Genomic DNA, 22,859 nt, shown 5'->3' with positions numbered 1-22,859 from the left:
AAATATAAATTCAATCATATAAAATACAGAAATACATTGTATGGAATGCAACACAATGTGCATTTAAGGAATTACATAAGGAGAACTCAAAAATTACAAAATTACATTGACATAGTTATACCTTTCATTTGGGAATAAAGTTGCTCCGATCAGCTACACATCCGTTAACACTAGTACAAAATGTTTAACAAAATAACAATCGAACAAGACATTTCATTCACGAATGATGTGTGAACGTGACTGTCTCTTAAACATTTTCACTGAAGTTGCATTTCTTATCTGTTGGGGGAAGGAGTTCCAGAGAAACGCTCCCGAGAAGGCTAAGCTCGATTTGTAGAGGTCTATGCGAGGTATAGGAGGGATGATATTTTGGGACCCATATCTTTTTGTGGTCCCCCCGCGGGTTAGGGGGAAGAATTTACCCGATGCTCCCCAGCATGTCGTAAGAGGCGACTAACGGATTCTGTTTCTCCTTTTACCCTTGTTAAGTGTTTCTTGTATAGAATATAGTCAATGTTTGTAAAGAATTTTAGTCAAGCAGTATGTAAGAAATGTTAAGTCTTTTGTACTGGAAACTTGCATTCTCCCAGTAAGGTAATGTATTGTACTACGTTGCAAGCCCCTGGAGCAATTTTTTGATTAGTGCTTTTGTGAACAAGAAACAATTAACAAGTGGCTCTATCCCATCTCCCCCCTTTCCCCGTCGCGATATAACCTTCGTGGTTGAAAACGACGTTAAACACCAAATAAAGAAAGATCTTTTTGTGGCATGTTTGAAATGTGATTGCAAATATTTAGGACAGTCGTCATTTAGAATTTTATACATGAACACAGCCATGTTTAAACGTCAACTGATCTTTCAAGGGGAGGAAATTCAGGAGCTTTAGTTTATCATCCGCGACTTGTTTCTTTCTTTCTTTCTTTCATGATTATCTTTCTTTCTTTTTAATGTACAACTTTAAGAGATTAAAAACAAATCTACTTCTTCTTCCCCTCACCGTCCTACCAGAGAAAAGGTGCATTAAAAAGATGTGTTGCACATAATACATTTGCATATTTTAATCCGTGCATGCCTGACAAAGGCAATACGATAATATATATAGTTAAACTAATATCGTAAAAGCAAACACAACGTTGAATGAAAACAAGGGATCTGGTGTGGTGAAAAAAAAGCAACGGAAGCGGACGAGGGGGGGTTGGTAATGGGGGGGGGGGGGGTTGCTAAGGGAGGAGAGAGGGAGTAGGAGTGGAGGGGTAATGCTGAAAACGTTTGCGAGGGGGAGGATAGAAATCGACAAACCCGGTCAATCCGATTTCGCGAGTCTGTGTCAATTTGAACAATTCCGAAACAACATGGCCTTTCGTGCCTGTCCGGCTTTCCCCATCTCCACCTGAACCTTCCCTCCTCTTTGCACACACACACACACTCACACACCCACACACACACACGCACGCACACACGCACGCACACACACACACGCACACATATATATACACGCACACACACACACACACACACACACAATTTTACCTCTGGTCCCTCTTGTTTTTACTCCAAATACCGTTTCGTGAAAAAGTTTTGAAAATGTGAAACAAGTTTAAGACTATAAGTGCGCTTAAAAGAAACAACAAATACAGTTGCTTATACGGGCTTTTTGATCCCCCGCAGACAAGAGAAGGGAGCAGATTTCCTGCAAGAGAAATGTACACACGGTTGTCCCAGTGTATATTTTTCTTTCAACGAACCGCCATGTCTGAAATACTGTTACACAAAGAAAGCGGTTCTCGTACGTACGGTGTTATGTTCTTGTTGTCGAAAGGAAAATGCTTGGTCCTGCCACTGGTTTCAGTGGTTTGGGGAAAGGGTTTTGATAGAAATAAAGAGAGAGAGAGAGAGAGAGAGAGAGAGAGAGAGAGAGAGAGAGAGAGAGAGAGAGAGAGAGAGATAGAGATAGAGATAGAGAGAGAGAGAGAGAGAGAGAGAGAGAGAGAGAGAGAGAGAGAGAGAGAGAGAGAGAGAGAGAGAGAGAGACCCACCACACCCCTCGATCCATCCCCACTCCGCATCACTGTATTTTTGCCACCTTCAGATCCTAGTTTTTGAGCTATAGTTACTTTGTTCGTTGGTTCGTTCGTTCATTCGTTCATGTTATCGTTTGTTCGTTAGTTACATAGTTGGATTAAAGCTCCGTTCTGATTTACCGTTTTAATTGTTATTGTTTATTTGTTTGTAATTCTTCTGGTTTGTTTCTTTGGTAGCCTGCTTGTTTGTTTTTTTGAAGAAAATAAAACAAAGGCAAAAACCAACAACAACAACAACAACAACAACAACAACAACAACGCCGCTTATTATGGAATGCGAACGAACTCAGCGACAAAAAAGCACGTACAATTAGAGACCGTCTTCACAAAGCATACACATAACACAAGTAGTAACACACCGGTTTCGGGAAGATAAATTTCACCGGAAGAACTCCAATATATATATATATCCGACAAGTCATGTAGTTATTAATAACAGGAGCATCACGTTCTCTTTCTGCATACTTTCTTTGCGAGGTTGCAATGGTTGTAATCATTAATTTTCTTGAACCCTTTTGTTTAACAGTTCATGTTTGCGAGTCTGCTGTCAAAATCCAAAAGCTGAACGTCTGAAACGCCGGGACTCGAACCGCAAATGTTGTTCCTGTTGCAGGTTGTGCGGCTTTCGAACATTTTGAATTGCGCGAGATTCACTCCTGAGTTGACTGTCTCTCTCTGTCTTTCTGTGTCTCTGTCTCTTGTCTCTGTGTTTCTCCCTGTCTGCCTCTCCCTCTATTCTCTCTCTCTGTCTCTGTCTCTGTCTCTTTCTCTCTGTCTCTCTCTCTCTCTCTCTCTCTCTGTCTCTCTCTCTCTCTCTCTTCGCCTGTCTGACGGTCTGTCTATTTGTCTCTCACTCTGTCCGTCTCTCTCTCTCTCTCTCTCTCTCTCTCTCTCTCTCTCTCTCTCTCTCTCTCTCTCTCTCTCTCTCTCTCTCTCTCTCTCTCTCTCTCTCTCTGTCCGTCTTTCTGTCTCTCTCTAACTCTGTCCCTGTCACTCCCTCTAACTCTCTCTGTCTGTCTCTCCCTCTATTTCATCGCTCTCTTTTTCGTTTTTTCTTTCTTTCTTTCTTTCCTCTACCATATTTATGTCTCTGTCTCCGTCTGTCGACCCTACAACGTGGATTGTCGCCTACGACACAATTTCCATGTCGTGTATTGCGCCCTTCGCCTAAAAGTAGGTTTGGGTGTCATTAGAGCAATGGGTGTGGGAGCAGAATTCACAATAATTAGCTGATTAGGATTATACGCATAGTACTAGAGAATAACTGAATTCCACCTAATGATCCACCTAATGATTAGGTGTTGCCTGTTTGGGCGATATCAACACAGACTAGACGACTGTAATATGTTTGCCCCAGAGCCATCATTCTTACGATCCTTTAATCTCCTAGGACCAGACACAATGCAGAGCTCTCGTTTAGGGTTACTAACAACACACAAACAGGATTTTGATTAGCTGTTTTTATGTTATCCCATTTATCTCTCGTGCCATATCATATACAGCCAACAGCATTTTTCGTGCATTGATGCAATGATTTTTTTGTGGAACATTGTTTATGCCTCGGTCTCACATATACGATTTTTGAGTCACTTGAGAAAAAGTGACTCTATGTAATCGGTCAGTGTTAGTCTGTCCGGCCGGCCGTCCGGCCGGCCGTCCGGCCGGCCGTCCGTAGACACCACCTTAACGTTGGACTTTTCTCGGAAACTATCAAAGCGATCGGGCTCATATTTTGTTTAGTCGTGACCTCCAATGACCTCTACACTTTAACGATGGTTTCGTTGACCTTTGACCTTTTTCAAGGTCACAGGTCAGCGTCAAAGGAAAAATTAGACATTTTATATCTTTGACAAAGTTCATCGGATGTGATTGAAACTTTGTAGGATTATTCTTTACATCAAAGTATTTACATCTGTAGCCTTTTACGAACGTTATCAGAAAAACAAGGGAGATAACTAGCCTTTTCTGTTCGGCAACACACAACTTAACGTTGGGCTTTTCTCAGAAACTATAAAAGTGACCGGGCTCAAATTTTATGTGAACGTGACTCCCAGTGACCTCTACACTTTGACGTCTGCTTTGGTGACCTTTGACCTTTTTCAAGGTCACAGGTATGTCTTGAATTCTTCAGGTATGCATTGTGTTGTGAATAGCAATTTCTTCCTGTCCATCTGATGCCTCATATAATATTCAGAACTGCGAAAGTGACTCGATCGAGCGTTTGCTCTTCTTGTTCGGAAGTGTCGGGGATAGTTAAGTCGGCTAGGTCGGAAGTGTCGGATGCAAATTCGGCTCCAAATTTCACTCCCGACCTGTCCTTACGACTGATCCGACCATGTAGCCGACAAGCAGACGACAACCACCCGACTTTAGGGCCGACAAATCCGACATGTGTCCAGACACTTCCGACTGCAGTAACGACAATTCCGACTGCAGTTACGACAGGCCCGGCTGAAAAACTTCCGAACAATAGCCGACTCTCACGACAAGTGTAACGACTAAACCGACTAGCTAACGACTGTCCTAACGACAAATCAGACTGCCCTTACGACTAATCCGAACGAAACTATGCTACCGACAAATCCGACCACCCTCACGAGTCTTCCGACTACCGTTACGACTAATCAGAATCGCCTTACGACTAAACCGACACGCTTACGACAACCACCCGACAAATTTCTATTCGTCTGAGTCGGGAGGCTCTTCCGACTGTTTTGAAAATTTCAAAACAGTCTGAAGGGCCTTCCGAACTATCCGACTTTTCAAAAACAAAATTGCTAATTCTCACGAACTCTCCGACCTCTTCCGACTTCCAGCCGACTACCTAAAGTCGGGTGACATTCGTAGATGTGAGACCGAGGCATTAGGCAAAGAGACTTGTTTAGCATGCTGTGCCCCCCTGCGGGTTAGGGGGAAGAATTTACTTTACCCGATGCTCCCCAGCATGTCGTAAGAGGCGACTAACGGATTTTGTTTCTCCTTTTACCCTTGTTAAGTGTTTCTTGTATAGAATATAGTCAATTTTTGTAAAGATTTTTAGTCAAGCAGTATGTAAGAAATGTTAAGTCCTTTGTACTGGAAACTTGCATTCTCCCAGTAAGGTAATATATTGTACTACGTTGCAAGCCCCTGGAGCAAATTTTTGATTAGTGCTTTTGTGAACAAGAAACAATTGACAAGTGGCTCTATCCCATCTCCTCCCCTTTCCCCGTCGCGATATAACCCTTTGTGATTGAAAACGACGTTAAACACCAAATAAAGAAAAAGAAAGCATGCTGTGCACCCGGCTAACTAGTAAAAGACTACGATAACATGCATACGAAAAAGAAGCAAGAGAAAGAAAAAAACCAGATAGACAGAAACACAGTCACGACCGTAAGCTCAGATTAAAATTAAAAGACATACAGTGGTACCTGCGATGAAAGGACACCCTTGGGACCAGCCAAAATTGTCCCTACATGGCAGGTGGCCTTTCATGACAGGTATATTTTGGTAAAGATAATAGACAAAGGGACCTAAGAATCGGAGGGGCTACACATTTCAGGTACCACTGTACACACACAGCCACGGTGACACACACACACACGCAAACACACACACGCACGCACGCCGACACGTCACACACACTCTCTCTCGCTCTTGCTGTGTCTCGGAGAAGTACATAATTATACCTAAGTCCCAGATGGCCGACGCTGTAAATCAATGAGCCAAGCAGACTTTTGACACGAGTGAAACCTATCCTATTCCCTGTCCAATTGTTAGCCACAACAAGAGCAGCGAGCTATTGTCCAGATCTTCCCTCACAAATGCAGGCAGGTGTTTTCTGTTTTGTGGCGACTCTGGAGGACTCCAGCACTCACATAAACCGGCATGGCGAACGTGACGTTGTGGTGAAGAATGTAGCTTGATGTGGTATAAAGACTGCAATAAAAAAGAAGAACACGTGAAGTGAAATAAGTAGATGGACATAAAAGGTACCTTCATTCCCTTTTAACAGATTATACAAACCGCTGTAGATCTCTCCAAGCTTTTACATGAGATAAGTAGAGGTTACATGCCGAGTCTCAGTGATTATTAAAAATAATGGTCGAAGTTAGCGGATCATGAAAAATGCGAGCTTTAGCGAGCTTTTTCATGACCGCGAACTGAGACCATTATTTTTTATAATCACTGAGACGAGGTGTGTAACCTCTTTATTCCTCCTTTCTTCAGTTATTCAAAGAAAAGAGGAGTTTTTTTGCGAAAGTTTGATCGAATCCTATTCTCTCAACCAGTCAACCTGCGCAGGCGATCGATTCATGCGCGGTTGTATAGTTCCGTGCAAATCATTCCATTCTGTTAACACTTCTTGTCAGTTTTCCTATTTTGGACTAAAATCAAGTACACAGATATGCTGTTATTCTGCTGTGGCGGCAAAGGCAGATATTGTGTGTTCTGTATATGTTTTGGTATCGCTCAGGATAATGTTTTTTCGTCAAATGGGACTAGCAGACGAACTTTTGCACCCGTGTTCCAACGTTAAAAACTGTATGAAGTTCAGTTTTCTGGGGAAAATAGTGTATGAAACCCCTTTATGTTGTTTTAATTGATGAGATGTGTGCATTTGGTTGCGTGTGATCTGTTTATTAAATGAAATATTGTTGAAAACTGACCGTCGGATTGCAGTCTGTTGTCGAAGAAACTGAGTGAAAAGAAGGGGAACTACTCTTGTCGCTAGACAAAGTATGAGTTACTTGCCTTGGGAAATTGCTTGTGATGAACGGTTTGAGCACGGCAGATCTAGATTCAGAAAACAACCGAACTCGTGGATTTTATATGGAGATTCATGTGTTCAGGCCTGTAGTTGTTAATTTAAACGCGGTATGTTTGTATTGTTTGCTCCAGAGATGTATACTTCGTACATTAGAGCGTTCGGAACTTTTCAGTCGCAAAAAGTAGTACCGAAACGGAACAACTTTTCAACCCATTGCACTATCGAGGATTCAGGCTGTTGCTGGGTCGTTATTTGTTTGGTTGCTGGGTCATTATCGAAAAATAACTACCCCTACAAGTTTACAGAGGTAAAGAAGCAGAGGGGGGAATAAGAGATAATAATCAAATGAGCCAGGGCGCATATCCTTTTATTCTTATATATATCCTTTTAATAGTGCTCCATTAAATCGTGTTATGAAAATATAAGCGTAGGACAATCAAGGTCCGGTCCGTTTTGTAGACACACACTTGTGTTCTTGTGTGATTTCTTTTTTATAAGTGTTTCGGTGAAGAAGCTTTTACTTTCGTTTACGTCCTGTTACTACGCGTTGTTTTCAACACACAAAATCGAGAGAGAACATCGTACATTTTACATCTATGTGTAACCGTGTGCCGAAACACTACGATCACCTCGGGAAGCGAAGTGCAATCAAACAGGTTTGAAAATATTAGTGTTCTTAGCCCTATAAAAACTGTTATGCAAACTCGAAGGTTTCCATGAACATACAGACAATCGGAAACCACCAGACCCCATCACAAACAGAACTCTACAAACCACAGGTGTTGACTTTAAAGGCCAACAACTCGGGTGCAGAGTCCGTTGCGAAAGGAGTGGTAGCCTCCCCTGTCACATATGTTATGTTTTTATTCGTGCTGCATCAACCTATGTTAGGATGACAGTACGTGTGAACAATCAATGTGCAGTAAGTTTTGTCGCGTCAGTTATGACAGACGTCATAACACAATGACGAATGATGGCACGTCGGACTGAGTTCTCTTCTGTGCCAGATATAAATAATGGCATCCAAGGTGCGGAGCCAGAGGTCACGTGAGCAAGGGGAGACACTGTCCTTGTGCTATTAGATAAGGGAGCAGCAGAATAATGTTCTCAGAGGTGTTTGGCTTTTTCTTTGTGTGTGTGTGTGTGTGTGTGTGTGTGTGTGTGTGTGTGTGTGTGTGTGTGTGTTGTGTGTGTGTGTGTGTGTGTGTGTGTGTGTGTGTGTGTGTGTGTGTGTGTGTGTGTGTGTGTGTGTGTGTGTGTGTGTGTGTGAGCTTGAAGTTTGTTTCGACACGAAAACAATGGTTGATTATTAAAAATTTATCTTGCACCACTATTTACTCTCCCAAATATCAACTGACGCCTGGTCCTATCTGCCGAACCCCCTCGCACTCCTTCTACCCCCCCCCCCCCTGCACCCCCCTCCCTTCCACCTTTCACCCACACATTCCCTCATCGGTCCTCGCTCTCGCTCATTGTTGTCTTGACGTTCGTGTACTTGGCGGTGAATAGGCGAAACGAATACCGTTTGGAGAATTTTCTTCCGTGTGTTGGATTCGCTCATGGAGAAAAGGCTACGAGAAGTACGTAGCCTAATGTGTCTACTCTGGTCTGTCTCTTTGCCTGTTTGTCTCGTTCATAATTATTATCATAAATAGCGTTGAATAGGCGAAACAAATAACGTTTAGGATGTATTCCTCCTCTTCGTGTCTGGGACGGGCTGGTTACATTGTGTGTGAAACGTGTTTGCTGTGTGTCTACTGTGATTTTACCCTCTGTCCGTCTTTCTATCTGCCTAAGTCTCTGCATGTCAATCCTTCCTGTCTGTCTCTGTCTGTCTGTGTCTCTCTCCTCTCTCTCTCAGTCTCTCTCTCTAGCTCTCTCTCTCCTCTCTCTCTCTCGCTCTCTCTCTCTCTCTCTCTCTCTCTCTCTCTCTCTCTCTCTCTCTCTCTCTCTCTCTCTCTCTCTCTCTCTCTCTCTCTCCACGTGAGGTTTATTGACATTTGTCTTCTGCAGATGTCGTAACTACGTATTTTTGTAGTTGTTTTCCGTGCTGAAATATAGGTTTGCTTTGCAAACACTTTCTTCTTCTGTTGTTGTTGTTGTTGCTGTTGTTGACCATGATATATGTTACGATCGTCTGTATCTGAAGTTCTGCTTCTGTATCTGTCTGACTGTCTCTGTGTGTAATACGTCATCACACACGTCACAATTTTGAAAGCTCGTCACAATCAGTGAATCACGCACATGCTGATCACCAACGCACCCAGAAATGACAGAAGCATTAATTTGTCCTTAGCAATTTACCTGACATTGTCCGCAATTCCAGACCCGTCAAATCACTTGTCCGAGACTTGTCCAATCACTCACTCAACGTCTGTAATACGACCGTACAATCTCATACATCATCGAACAAATCTTACATTGGGTGTTCCCACCAAAAATACATTTGTAATTCATGGAAAGGCGTGTTTACAGCCTGGTGAGACAAGCGCGTGATGAATAAGTGTAGCTGGTTTGACTGGTTGAAGGGTATCAAATTATATTGATCTGGCTTTGTGTCACTCATTAACGAGAATAACGTTGTACCTGTAACGGAATGTAAGGCGGATATGTGTATGATTATAAATCCGTTTTGGTGAGAAAAATAACATGTTTGTGACAGAAATCGTTGTAAAATAAATGATTGATGGTAAATGCGTCTTCGGTATAGGTGTTGCTCTCTCGGATAGTCCTTAGGCTGTTTATTTGACAAACAATGAAAGATCACGTGGTGTTCGTTTTGAGTGGGCGTTGCGCTTGCTTTGCTCTATATTTTTCTGTCTCTCTGTCTCTCTGTCTGTCTGTCTGTCTGTCTGTCTGTCTGTCTGTCTCTCTCTCTCTCTCTCTCTCTCTCGCTCTCGCTCGCTGTCTGTCTCCCTCCCACTCTCTCTTTCTCTCTCATGTTTATATTGTTGATGCCTTATTTGTACCTTTTACACGTTTCAGTAGATAAATGTACCTAATTAATTTCCTAACATGACTTATGTAACGATGCTACATTGCTATTACTTGCAACGTAGTTGCTTCATTGACTCCTCAGTTTCACGGATTTTTTCTTCCCTCGAAGTGACACACGTTTTTTGTTGCTTGAAACAGTTTTCATTATACCTTTGACAATATGTCATGTTCGCTTGTATGTATATTTTTGTTTGTTTTTTTAGTCTGTTAATCGTTTGCTTGTTCATCGCTTGTTTTTATTGAGTCACTTGAGAAAAAGTGACTCTATGTAATCGGTCAGTGTTAGTCTGTCCGGCCGGCCGTCCGGCCGGCCGGCCGTCCGTAGACACCACCTTAACGTTGGACTTTTCTCGGAAACTATCAAAGCGATCGGGCTCATATTTTGTTTAGTCGTGACCTCCAATGACCTCTACACTTTAACGATGGTTTCGTTGACCTTTGACCTTTTTCAAGGTCACAGGTCAGCGTCAAAGGAAAAATTAGACATTTTATATCTTTGACAAAGTTCATCGGATGTGATTGAAACTTTGTAGGATTATTCTTTACATCAAAGTATTTACATCTGTAGCCTTTTACGAACGTTATCAGAAAAACAAGGGAGATAACTAGCCTTTTCTGTTCGGCAACACACAACTTAGCGTTGGGCTTTTCTCGGAAACTATAAAAGTGACCGGGCTCAAATTTTATGTGAACGTGACTCATTGTGTTGTGAATAGCAATTTCTTCCTGTCCATCTGATGCCTCATATAATATTCAGAACTGCGAAAGTGACTCGATCGAGCGTTTGCTCTTCTTGTTAAAACGTATTATCATTAGATTAAACCCTCCCATGGGCGAGGGCTGGATGTAAAAAAACACCTGTCTGCTTATGCCACTACCCTCGTAAATAAAGAATTTGATTTTTTCTTTTTCTCTCTTTCTCTCTCTCTCTCTCTCTCTCTCTCTCTCTCTCTCTCTCTCTCTCTCTCTCTTTCTCACTTTCTCTCTCTCTCTCTCCTTTCTCTCTCTCTCTATCTCACTCTCTCTCTCTCCCCCCTCTCTCTCTCTCTCTCTCTCTCTCTCTCTCTCTCTCTCTCTCTCTCCCCCCGGCCCCGTCTACCATGTCCCCTCCCCCATCCACCCCCACCCCACGATGGGGACTACAATTCACCCCAGTGAAAGAGGCAGTTGGCCAGTATTGATACTTTTGTATTTTGGTGATACCAAAACGTTCGGTGTCCAGAGTACGTTGTCTCTCAGTTCGACCAGATTACAGTGTTCTAGATGGTCGAACGTGTAGCAAAGACCTGTACGTGTACGTGTATAGATATTGCGTCACCCATGACTCACTTTGTTCTCCAATGTTCCAAATTCATACGTTGTTTTGCTCCCACCAAGACTGCAGATCTTCGCAAACGCGTGACGTAAAAACTAGATTTGATGACGTTACCCGTACACGTTCCCGTACACGTCCTGAAAAATGCTGATCTAGATCTTGCTAATACCTTGCATGGTGGCCGAGAAAATCAGGCCATCGGGAGGAAAGGTATGTACCCAACTATTTCAACAATTGAGGTGACCGGCAGAAAGCTTGCATTGATACGGGTAGCCTTGGACAGTTGCGATGACAAGATACAGACTGCTCAAGATATTGCAAGGGTGATAAACGAACTAACAAGGGGCTTACGCTACGCTACCACCCAGCTTGTTCAGAATGTCAGAGCGTTTGGGGTAAAGGATGTAAAAGTAGCATGGCACATTTTCCAGTCATGTAAAAGTAGACCGAGAACGAAACAGAGAATAAGATCGATGCTGAATCAGTCTTGCGTGACCTCCTGGATATTCTTGAGACAAGAAACAACAAATAAACAAACAATCAAAATCCAAACAAACAAAACACCCCCACATCTTTATCGCTTGATGTCTCAAACTCTCAAGAAAACGTCGGATGTTTGTGTTCACCAATGGAGCCTCACCACACTGATGGATGAACAGATCATAGTACAGTGATTGTCATGATCAGTAAGCTATACGTTCGTACGGTCGTGACGAAGATTGATGTTGTTTCTCAGTTGACCCAGGCCTCACAGAGAGTGTTTGTTTACAGCGCGCAGACTCTCAGACGAGAGTGGATGGTTATGATTTGCTTCTCACGGACATGTGTCATTGTCAGAAAATACAGGGAGGGGCTCTGGGTTTTGTCTGTGTAGAGATCGCAGCTTACCCATGATTCATTGCTTTATTTGTATTCAGAAGAAATATGGCGACTGTGCGTGAGAGCGATAAATAAAAAGACCAAAAATACGTGAGTGCAGTATTGTAAGGTCTTTGTACTTGTATCCACAATTACTATGGTCATTGCGCGTGAGGGCAATAAATAAATAAGTAATGACCACAAAAATACGTGAGTACAGTATTGTAAGGTCTTTGTACTTGTATCCACAATTACTATGGTGACTGTGCGTGAGAGCGATAAATAAAAAGACCAAAAATACGTGAGTGCAGTAGTGTAAGGTCTTTGTACTTGTATCCACAATTACTATGGTCATTGCGCGTGAGGGCAATAAATAAATAAGTAATGACCACAAAAATACGTGAGGACAGTACTTTTTGGTCTTTATATTTGTATCCGTTTAACGCAATTTTGTTATAGAAAAAAGACGTGCGTCCCAATCTTTGGCATTCTCCGTTCCGTCAGCTGTGCGCTTCCCCATGTTCTCTACTCCAATCTGTTCCTCCACCAAAAATTCCTTGCACAGAATGGTCTTCAGCTTGAAACTGGGTTATTCTCCACAGCTGTGTACCATTTTGAGACATGCATTTTCAGTCCTTTAAATGATAATGACGTATATATATATTGAATGACAGCCAGAATGTATCCTTTTTACCTTTTTCAGTAATACTCCGATTAGATAATGATACAGACATGCCAAAAAAACCATTGTATTTATTTATTTTTGTCTTTGTCCTTGTCTTTTCCTTTTTATAAGTGTTAGTGTTCAAATCCGTCTCACAACCTTTTTGTTTCCATGTTACGAAGTTGACGTACTTTAATACCCTTGTAATTTACTGAACGTAGACAAGCAAACTGTGCAAGTATTTCTAATTCTTTCTCTGCAGGCCCATGATATACATGGAACCAGTTCGTATACATGAAATCAATTTTTTCTGGTTAAAGTATCTCACTTAAGTAACGAAATGTCAACATCGTTACATGGTTTCCACTGGTATACAGCTCTGGAGAATAAGCCAACTGTGTTATTCCACCCCATATGATGGTCAAAGCAGTGGCCGTTGGTAACGGGGAAACTCGGACGCCGAAATAAGCTTATCTGTTTGTTTTTACGCAGAGAACATCGGGGTGCAAAACGTGTTTGGAATGTTTAACATGTTTAACATTCCTTCATTGGGGATCTGAACCTGTCAGATTATGACAGATAGCAGAGAGAAATTCACGAAATGCTCGTAACTTTGAATACATGTATCTCGAAAACCAAACGACTGATAGCTCATCAGTCACTTTCAGGCTATCACCCACACGTTTACCTTAGGTTTTGACGTCATCAGACACAGCCGCGCATGCGCAGTGCCCAGAGCCAGAAGGTGTTTGTGTGTGTGTGGTTTTGTGTGTGTGTGGTTTTGTGTGTGTGTGCGTGTGTGTGTGTGTATGTGCGTGTGTGCGTGTGTGTGTGTGGGCGCGTGAGGGCGCGTGCGTGTGTGCCATATGGAGTAGGTGAGCGTGTGTGTTGGAGGGGCTCGCGCAAACGAGCGCGGACCCAGACTCTGCTCAAATGTACCACATTCAAGCTAGTTGATTGAAACAGTAGAAGAATGCTGTCACTTTCAGGTGCAAGTAGGCAAAAAAAATCAATGTGAAAGTGTCCACGCAGGTATGTGTGAAATCCCACCTTTGACGTACCGATACACAGGTAATTAGTGTGAAGTAAGAGACGGTTACATTTCAGTAAGTCAATTATCACCTGTGATCAGCAGGTGACAGTGCTTTCCAGGTAAATCTTTAACGGAGAGAGGAAAGGAGAGGGAGGTGGAAGGGAAGGAATGCGAGTAAGCGGGAGAGTGGAAATGACGAGAGAGAGAGAGAGAGAGACAATGACAATGACAATGACTATGACAATTCTTTATTTTACGAGGGTAACAGAATAAGCATTGGTATACTTTTTTGCATCTGGCCCTCGCCCTAAAGAGGGACTAAATCTACTATAATAACTACTACTACATACTTACATAATTAGTAAAACAGAATAATTTTATGTACATAAGTGCATTATATGAAACATTGTAGTTTATAAATGTTCATGACAAGGTGCAAAGTAAAAATTTGAGAGAGAGAGAGAGAGAGAGAGACAGAGACAGAGACAGAGAGAGACAGAGACAGAGAGAGCCAGAGAGAGAGAGAGAGACAGACAGAGAGACACAGAGAGAGAGAGAGAGAGAGAGAGAAAGAGAGAGAGAGGAAGAGAGAGAGAGAGCCAGAGAGAGAGAGAGAGAGAGAGAGAGAGAGAGAGAGAGAGAGAGAGAGAGAGAGAGAGAGAGAAAGACAATGGAGGTAATAGAGGGATGGAGGAATAGAAAGAGAGGGGGGCGAGGGAAGCAGAGGGGTAGAGGGGGAAGAGAGACAGAGATCGAGAGACAGAGACAGGGGAAATATTTCCAGATTGGGTTTACGCTAATTCAGTATGAACATTCTGAAAATACGTCATTTGGTTCACCCACACAAGCATCCGTTTAGTTCATCTATGCATTTTATTATTCGGTGACGCATATTGCAGCGTACCCATTTCTGGTGATATATTACCTCGACTTTACTGATTTCGTGACTGTGAAGTAAATACCTTGCATTGTGAACGCAGCTCGAACCAGTTCGCGTTGAACAAAAGACCAAAGACCTCAACACAAGTTACCAGGCACGATTCGATCATACACATTTTAATGTAAGTATTGGAAAGCGGACTATTGAAGAAATGTAGCCCACGTATTCTTTGTTCGTCGCGATATAACCTTCGTGGTTGAAAACGACGTTAAACACCAAATAAAGAAAGACAGAAAGAAAGAAAGTATTCTTTGTCGAAACGGCGAATGAGATTATCATTGAAGCATTTTGCTGCGAAACGTAATTGAATTTGAAACATTGTGCGTCTGGAATATCTTGCCACCCTAAATTTTACTTTGCTGTGAAATCTTTCATTGGTTTACTTTCTGCAGATTTTAGAGGATGGACTCTTAAGTTCCTATGTCAGCTCTTGGCTGAGGGGATGTTTGTAATTTTAAAATTGTATCATTCTTTGTTTGTTTGTTTGTTTGTTTCGTGAGTTTGTTTGTTTGTTTGTTTGTTTGTTTGTTCTTGATTTAATTTATAAAAGTGACATGTTTCTTTGACCATTTTTATAATATTTAAACTGGAGATTCTTGGGAGTTCTTAATGTGTGTCTTTTCATACCACACTCCTGCACGAATAGCACAAACCACAACTACACAAATAACTATCACTAGAAATAGACAGATCATATTCCACCACAGTATTCCAGTCACGCTAAGAGAGTCTTGAACGCTGCCCACTGTTACCTCGCAAAGCAATCGACAAAACTCAGTTAATCTCCATTAGGCTCGAGTGTTGATTGTTGCTGTGCCATCTTGAAGGTCATCACATTTCCCAAGTACCCGTACCTGCCTGACAAAGGTCGCGGCAAAAACCCGCATCAAATCCCACCTGTGTGTCGGGGTATGTGAGTACCCCACACGGGTGCGAACACCCTGTAATTTTCTAAATCACCCTGCCGTGTTAAAGGCTTCGACTTCAAAACGACCAATTAATCCTCCCGTGGCGTAAAGAGGGATCTCGTGTTAAAGCCGTCTTGGAGTCGCCTCCTTGGGCGACGTAGCTGTCTTGGCTGAAACATACCGTCCATGTTGTGAAAGCAATCATTTGCACCAGGGCATATCTGTTCAGGCTTTTACGTGAGAGTTCATTTTCATTTCTTTATTATCCCATCAGTTGCTGGGAAATTCGGGTCGCTTACTCCCAGTGGCAAGATAGCAGCAACAAGAGTCGCGCTACCCGGGTGTGTGCGTATTAATAATGTGTAAGCAGCCACCTGCACTTATTGTAGAAAGACCCAGGTCTTCTACGTGCCTCTGTGATGACAAGGGGGAGGGAGATGGATACCGTCTCTGAGCCTGCGCATAAAGTTGACCATGGACATGGATTCGAACCCGTGACCCTAGGATCACAAGTCACAACTTAGCTACCTGGCCCCCTTCAACTTTAACGCATACCAAATATCCTCACACAGGCTGGTTCCTATGCGGAGTGGGAATTTCTTGATGGATTGCTTTCGTAAATATTATGAGAATCTTAATCAAATGAGGCTGGGCGCTATTTTATGATCTGTGATAAAAAAGGGACGTAAGCTCTCTAAATGCATACACGTGCAACAAGAGTAAGTGAGAGTTATGCGGGACTAATCTCCGGGCACCTGAGAGAATATCAAGCATTGGGATGAACAAGCTGGCTGGCAGGCACAGAAACTAAATGGGCACTAGGTCTTCTTCTTCTTCTTCTTCTTCTTCTTCTGCGTTTGTGGGCTGAAACTCCCACGTACACTCGTGTTTTTTGCACGAGTGGAATTTTACGTGTATGACCGTTTTTTACCCCGTCATTTAGGCAGCCATACGCCGTTTTCGGAGGAGGCACTAGGTCTAGGATACAGGCGTAGCCACTTTCATCCTCAAATCGTAAATATTAATTCAGATAAAAATTCCCTTTGCACAGGATGCAGCCACGCTATTGATTTTTGGTATGTGTCTAAGTGAAAAGACGCTCTTATTCCACGTGAAAGCCTGGATATGACCTGGTCTGTGGTGGTAAACATGATCCTGTGCGTAATAAGGACGGTACCTTGACTCGACGGCTTGTACGCAGTACGGCTGGGATGATTTCAGCCAGTTGTAGTCTTGAACAACCCTTGTAGCGGCAGCCTTGGCTGACCTGTGCCTGAAATCGAGTGTGGCTGTTGTTGTTGTTTTCCCAAGTTCGAAAGTAACAGATTGCTACTTGATTATTTTGATGCCTCTCTATGCCCTTTTCACATTAATTTTGTACATTGAAAACCCGTATGCGGTGTTGTATAACGACGATCACGACTAGAAGACATGTGTTTATTCCGAGAGAGAAAAAAGCTCTTTCAATCACCTGCCGTGTAGTTAACACATCTAATGTTTGTTCAGACAGACGCAATGTCTGTTAATATTCTCACAAGGACTGCTGACATACCAGAGATATGATTTGTGCATGTCGCTATGGCACGATTTGGAGAGGGAGAGTAGAAGAGAGAAAACAGTCGCTTTCATTATTTTGTACTGTTCTTTAAACTTAATTGTGTTTCTCTCTTGTGCAACGGAGATAACATTTTCTCATGAATCACGATGAGGAAAATTGAAATTTGAGACTTTGAATCTTCTCCCTGTTGCTGAACTTGACGTTGCCATAATATTGTCCTTATCTTGGGTTACGACAATTAAATCTTTGAGTATGGCTGCTATGATTGGAAAGCTTGTGGACTGTTTGCACTTAGAAGTGCAGGTGTTTGTTTTACAATCCACATATAAGAGTTGGAAACCAAATGCTATGATTGGAAAGCTTGTGGAAGGCTTGTTTGTACTTAAAAGTGCAGGTGTTAGTTTTACAATCCACATATAAGAATTGGAAACCAAATGCTATGATTGGAAAGCTTGTGGAATGCTTGTTTGTACTTAGAATTGCAGGTGTGTTTGTTACAATCCACCTATAGAATTTGACACCAAATACCTGTGTCAGCTAGTCCATACTGAATAGTTGAAATTTGTGTTTTTTTGTGCTCGTACCACAAAATGCCCTTCTAAAAGATCAAAGATGTTTCGCGCCAAAGCAACCACAGAACGCAGGACAAAATGAACAAGGAACTTAGTCGATAAATATCGACAGGGGGCGGACAAATGGTTTACATGTGAAATGTGTGTATATGGGTGTGGTTCTGAAACAAACAAACCATGTGAACCCCCCCCCATCCCACCGCTCGCGGGCTGAACGACTGACGTCACATGTCGCTTCGGTCTTTTCCTGAGAAGAACACCGCGTGTACATAATACACAATTCGATCGCGTAGCACTGCCAATGCACATTTTCGCAACGAAAACCGTGCTACTGTTTCTTGTGTGTTAAATCTGAAAGCAATATAAGTGAACGAACAATTGAAAACTGATATCACGTTACTAAACTCCCAAACGTAATAAATTACTTCTGACTGCGGTACACAATACGGCAGTCACCTCTGCGAATGCTGTCGAAGAATCTAACCGAAAGTAAACATTCTGGGAATCTACGCGCATCGGCCTTGACGCAAGTTCAATACTTAGCCAATGAGCGCGCCGCGGCGAAGTTGGCCGCTGTAAGTCTCGCAGCGCTGGCTGGCTGAGCGAGTTGCGTGTCCATCCTTTTTTGGTCCAAGCCGCACCGTAGACCAGATTAGTAGGTGCTTGATTTTGGTATTTTGATTTTACATAACATTAAACCTTTCTTGGGGTTCATGGTCATGGCAACAGCCATAATAATATTATATCATGTATAATATTACATTTCAGCATATTTGAATTACATGTCATCATACCAAACTGTCATACATTTTTATTCCTACATCATTCTGATTGATCACAACCAAACCTACTATCAGTGGACACATCCAAATGTAAGCGCCTGTTCTTGACAACTTTTAATCGATCTAAAAATAGCAACTTGCTGGGCCCTCTGCCGCCAACAGACACTGTTTGGCCTGTAGGTAAAATGTACAATGTATTTTCTGATTTGTGCACAAAAGCTTTATTTCTTTTTTCTTTTTTTTAACATAACAATGTTTAATGTCACTGTATGTTTAAAAGACCATGGTCATATTTGTAAAAAAAATGTTAAATTAGAAAATAAATAACATTTTGGTTCATGATTTTTCCTACACCTGTGCTAAAAATAAGAAATAAAAATGTCGGGTATATAAGTCTCTCAAATACAGCTAGGTATGAATGGCTCGGTTTGAGTTTGTTGCGGTTGACCCTGCACAATGCGACATATCATGTTTTTGTTGAACAATTTTGACGTCACCCCTCCCATAGGGTGACGTATTTCACAACTTCCTGTGTTACACAAACTCTGTGATGACCAATTTTGACGTCACCCCTCCCATAGGGTGACGGATTTCACAACTTTCTACAGATGAACAATGTTGCCTTCACCCCTCCCATAGGGTGACGGATGTCACAACTTCCTGTGTACACAAACTGATGACGTATTTCACAACAAAATGGCGCTGCCCATGGTCAACCTCTAAACTATCCGTATAGAATGGGGGCGTCCTCGCCCCCATAATAAAGTTTGTGCCATTGGCTTACAAGAACAATAATGGCTGTCCTTTAAATGATCCCGAAAGTTGTCTTTGCGAACACTTCGCGAAGTGGTGACGCCGTGTTAGTGACGAGTTGTTTCCCTCGCGTTAATAGACATTTGTGAGAAAGGAATTGTCTCCCATGTCACTCTCTCTAATCCAGGAAAACCCGAAACATCGCCCTTGCTTTCAACCCTCCTGAGACGAAGATACTTAGAACCATAGAGGCGCCTTACTTTATATGTTGTTTTGTTTCCTGGCGAGGAACGGGCTATATATGGATGTAGGGTCTATTTGCCTATTTATTTTGGCGTGCATCGAACTGCTGCTTGGGGAACAATAGAAAGCTAATGCTGATATATTGTTATAGTTTACAGCTCATGGGCATATTCATGAAGAGAATATCCTCCTTGGGGCTGGTCTCTGGCCGTTTATTGGCGCCAAGGCTTCGTGCAGCGAGCTTCGCGAAGTCGACTTCGCCCAATTAATATGAGGCTTTATAGCCACCAGCCAGATACCACAGACATAAAAATAGAAGTATTCTTTTTTTCTGTGGCTTTATACCCGTTGTAACTTTTTTCTCTGCCCTTTGTGTTGCAGTGTGCTGGTGAGGCTTGAACCATGAAGTGCCACAGGTACCTCCTTGCCCTGCTGGTGCACGTCACATTGCTACACCTGTCGCTGGCACAGGAAGGTGAGCTGGCGCCGTTTTTGAGTCACTTGAGAAAAAGTGACTCTATGTAATCGGTCAGTGTTAGTCTGTCCGGCCGGCCGTCCGGCCGGCCGTCCGGCCGGCCGTCCGTAGACACCACCTTAACGTTGGACTTTTCTCGGAAACTATCAAAGCGATCGGGCTCATATTTTGTTTAGTCGTGACCTCCAATGACCTCTACACTTTAACGATGGTTTCGTTGACCTTTGACCTTTTTCAAGGTCACAGGTCAGCGTCAAAGGAAAAATTAGACATTTTATATCTTTGACAAAGTTCATCGGATGTGATTGAAACTTTGTAGGATTATTCTTTACATCAAAGTATTTACATCTGTAGCCTTTTACGAACGTTATCAGAAAAACAAGGGAGATAACTAGCCTTTTCTGTTCGGCAACACACAACTTAACGTTGGGCTTTTCTCGGAAACTATAAAAGTGACCGGGCTCAAATTTTATGTGAACGTGACTCATTGTGTTGTGAATAGCAATTTCTTCCTGTCCATCTGATGCCTCATATAATATTCAGAACTGCGAAAGTGACTCGATCGAGCGTTTGCTCTTCTTGTTTAATTTTATTATCCCATTGCTGGAAAATTTGGGTCGCTTCCTCCCAGTGGAAAACTATCAGCAACAAGAGTCGCGCTACCCAGGTGTCACTTATGGTAGAATGACCTTGGTGTTTTGCGTGCTACTGGGGTGAATATCACGTGCTGGGGTCCAGCGCGTAAGAAAAATGTCAATTTCCTTGGAAAAAGAATAACAAGGTGTTGATATCGTTGTCGCTCAATGGTGATATGGTAAGCACGCAGACATACACGTACTGTTTCTACCTGCTCCCAAATAAAGGGTAACTCTTTCAACAATATTTTCGAAACGACAGAGACAGAGGGAGAGACAGACAAACAGACAGGCACACGGATGGATGGACGGACAAACAAACTAACAGACAGACAGACGGATGGACTGACAGACAAACAGACAGAACTTTTGTAAACTGCGGAGAGAGATCAGCAGGCAGACAAACAGACATGACTTAAAATTTACAACATACAACACGTAAAATGTACATGACTTAAAATTCAAAACCCCATGCATTGACGTGTCAGTAAATTTGGCAAATAGGTCTAGATGAATGTTTTACAAAACGATCGAGGGGAAAACTTACTGGTTCATAATTCAGAATTGAACATGTCTTTTTTTCAGATCTTTGTGAGCCAGACTTCGGATACGAAACGTTTATGATGCTGACTGAAGATACGGAAATTGGTGAGAACTTCTTTCTGTACACGAACATACACGTGTACGAACACCCTTTATGCACAGAGCAATTGGTTGTCATTTTAAACTGCTGATTCTTTCATGCATGTTTTAAATCTGCATTGAATTTGATTGTGTTTGATAGAAACACAAAGGACAGTGTGTGGTTGGTTCCGTGTTTCGTTGGTTTGGTTGTTGGCTGGTTTGATTAAATTGGTGGGTGGTTTGAGTGGCTGGGTAGGTGGTTTTTAGTTGCGTAGGTAGGTGAATGGTTGTTTGGCAAGTGTAAATGGATAGATGTATTTGAAGAATGGATTTTACAGTACAGGGGTGCTTGTTAGGTTGATTGACTTGATCCTTCGTTGGCTTGTACTGTAACATGTATTTGACCAGGTTTCCAGTTGGCTGGCTGGTTTTCTCGCTGTCTGGCTGGCTGGATGAATGGAGGGTGGGTGGGTGGTTTGAATGGATGGATGGACATATGGCTGGATGGATGGATATATAAATGGATTGGTAGGTGGGTGGGTCTATTGGTGGACGGACGGACGGAAGGTCGAATGAAAGAATTGGTGATAGTACAGTACAATCGAGTACAAACCAGTTCTACCACACCCATTTGCAGGCAAAGTGGTCCTCAACGTGACGACAGCGGGGTCAGCAGACGACATGAACCTGACCCTAGTGGCCAACGACTACTTTGGTTTCAACGACACCACCCAGCAACTGTATGTCCAGCGACAACTAGACGCTGACGTCCAGAGTTCGGCCCCCACCTACCGCCTGGTCATCAACTGTCAGGAAGCACAGAAACAACCGGTAGGCTTTGGGGTGTGTCTGGTGTGTGGTGTGTGTGTGTGTGTGTGTGTGTGTGTGTGTGTGTGTGTGTGTGTCTGTGTGTATGTGTGCGCATGTGTGTGTTAGTGGGTTTGTGTGCGTGCGTACGTGCGCGTGGGCGTTAGTGATTGCGTGGATGCGTGCGTGTGTTCAGTTATTCAGAAATGTACATTTTTAAGAAATTACGAGGTATATTGCGAATATTTTTAAGTGATTGTTGTTAATTGTCATTTTCTTGTACTCGCAGTTAATTTGATACTGTACTTTGATTGAAGTTCTTAAGTGTTTGATCAAAAGGTCTACAACTCACAACTTTTAGATTATGTGGAACACTGTGTCACTGTCATTTTAACCATTTTTAAAGCTTATTCGTATGATTTCTTTTTAATGAAGCTTATTTGTGCACTCTCAGGTACGGATTGCGGTGGTAATAACAATAGGAGACGTCAACGACAATCCGCCCAAATTTGACCAGGATCATTACAATATTTCCTTGGGAGAGGTGAGTGTGTGTTTGGCAGTTAAGCAATTGAATGTTGGTAGCGGTCAACAGATGATATGTGCTTTAATTAGTTGCTTGAATTGATTTGGTCAAAGACTTCCTTAATTCAGCCTGGTCTTAAATAATAATAATAATAATAATAATAATAATGGAAACTTATAGAGCGCTTACCTAGAAGCTCTAAGCGCTTTACAATGACATTGCTATACACATGTACAAAACCAAAATACAGCATTAAGACACAAAAAGAACAGGAGTACAAAAGCAAATTCATCGTTTAAATCCATGCAGTCAATTCGCGAAGTCTTTTTACCGA

The 22,859-nt window shown here is 42.4% G+C and overlaps 1 protein-coding gene across 3 annotated transcripts in view; it reads left to right on the top strand.

Moving 5' to 3' along the window:
* Window positions 1-22,859, top strand: part of LOC138945974 (protocadherin-9-like) — a 97,132-nt gene that overhangs the window by 34,938 nt on the left and 39,335 nt on the right. For all 3 annotated transcript variants that reach the window (XM_070317507.1, XM_070317509.1, XM_070317508.1), the window contains 4 exons: window positions 19,840-19,933; window positions 21,154-21,216; window positions 21,830-22,023; window positions 22,454-22,543. In XM_070317507.1, coding sequence (XP_070173608.1) covers window positions 19,861-19,933; window positions 21,154-21,216; window positions 21,830-22,023; window positions 22,454-22,543 — 420 coding nt within the window. In that variant the 5' untranslated portion in view covers window positions 19,840-19,860. The remainder of the gene's footprint in view (window positions 1-19,839; window positions 19,934-21,153; window positions 21,217-21,829; window positions 22,024-22,453; window positions 22,544-22,859) is intronic.

This window comes from Littorina saxatilis, linkage group LG13, assembly GCF_037325665.1.
Source record: "Littorina saxatilis isolate snail1 linkage group LG13, US_GU_Lsax_2.0, whole genome shotgun sequence".
Taxonomy (NCBI): domain Eukaryota; kingdom Metazoa; phylum Mollusca; class Gastropoda; order Littorinimorpha; family Littorinidae; genus Littorina; species Littorina saxatilis.
This window is presented reverse-complemented; position numbering and strand designations above follow the sequence as displayed.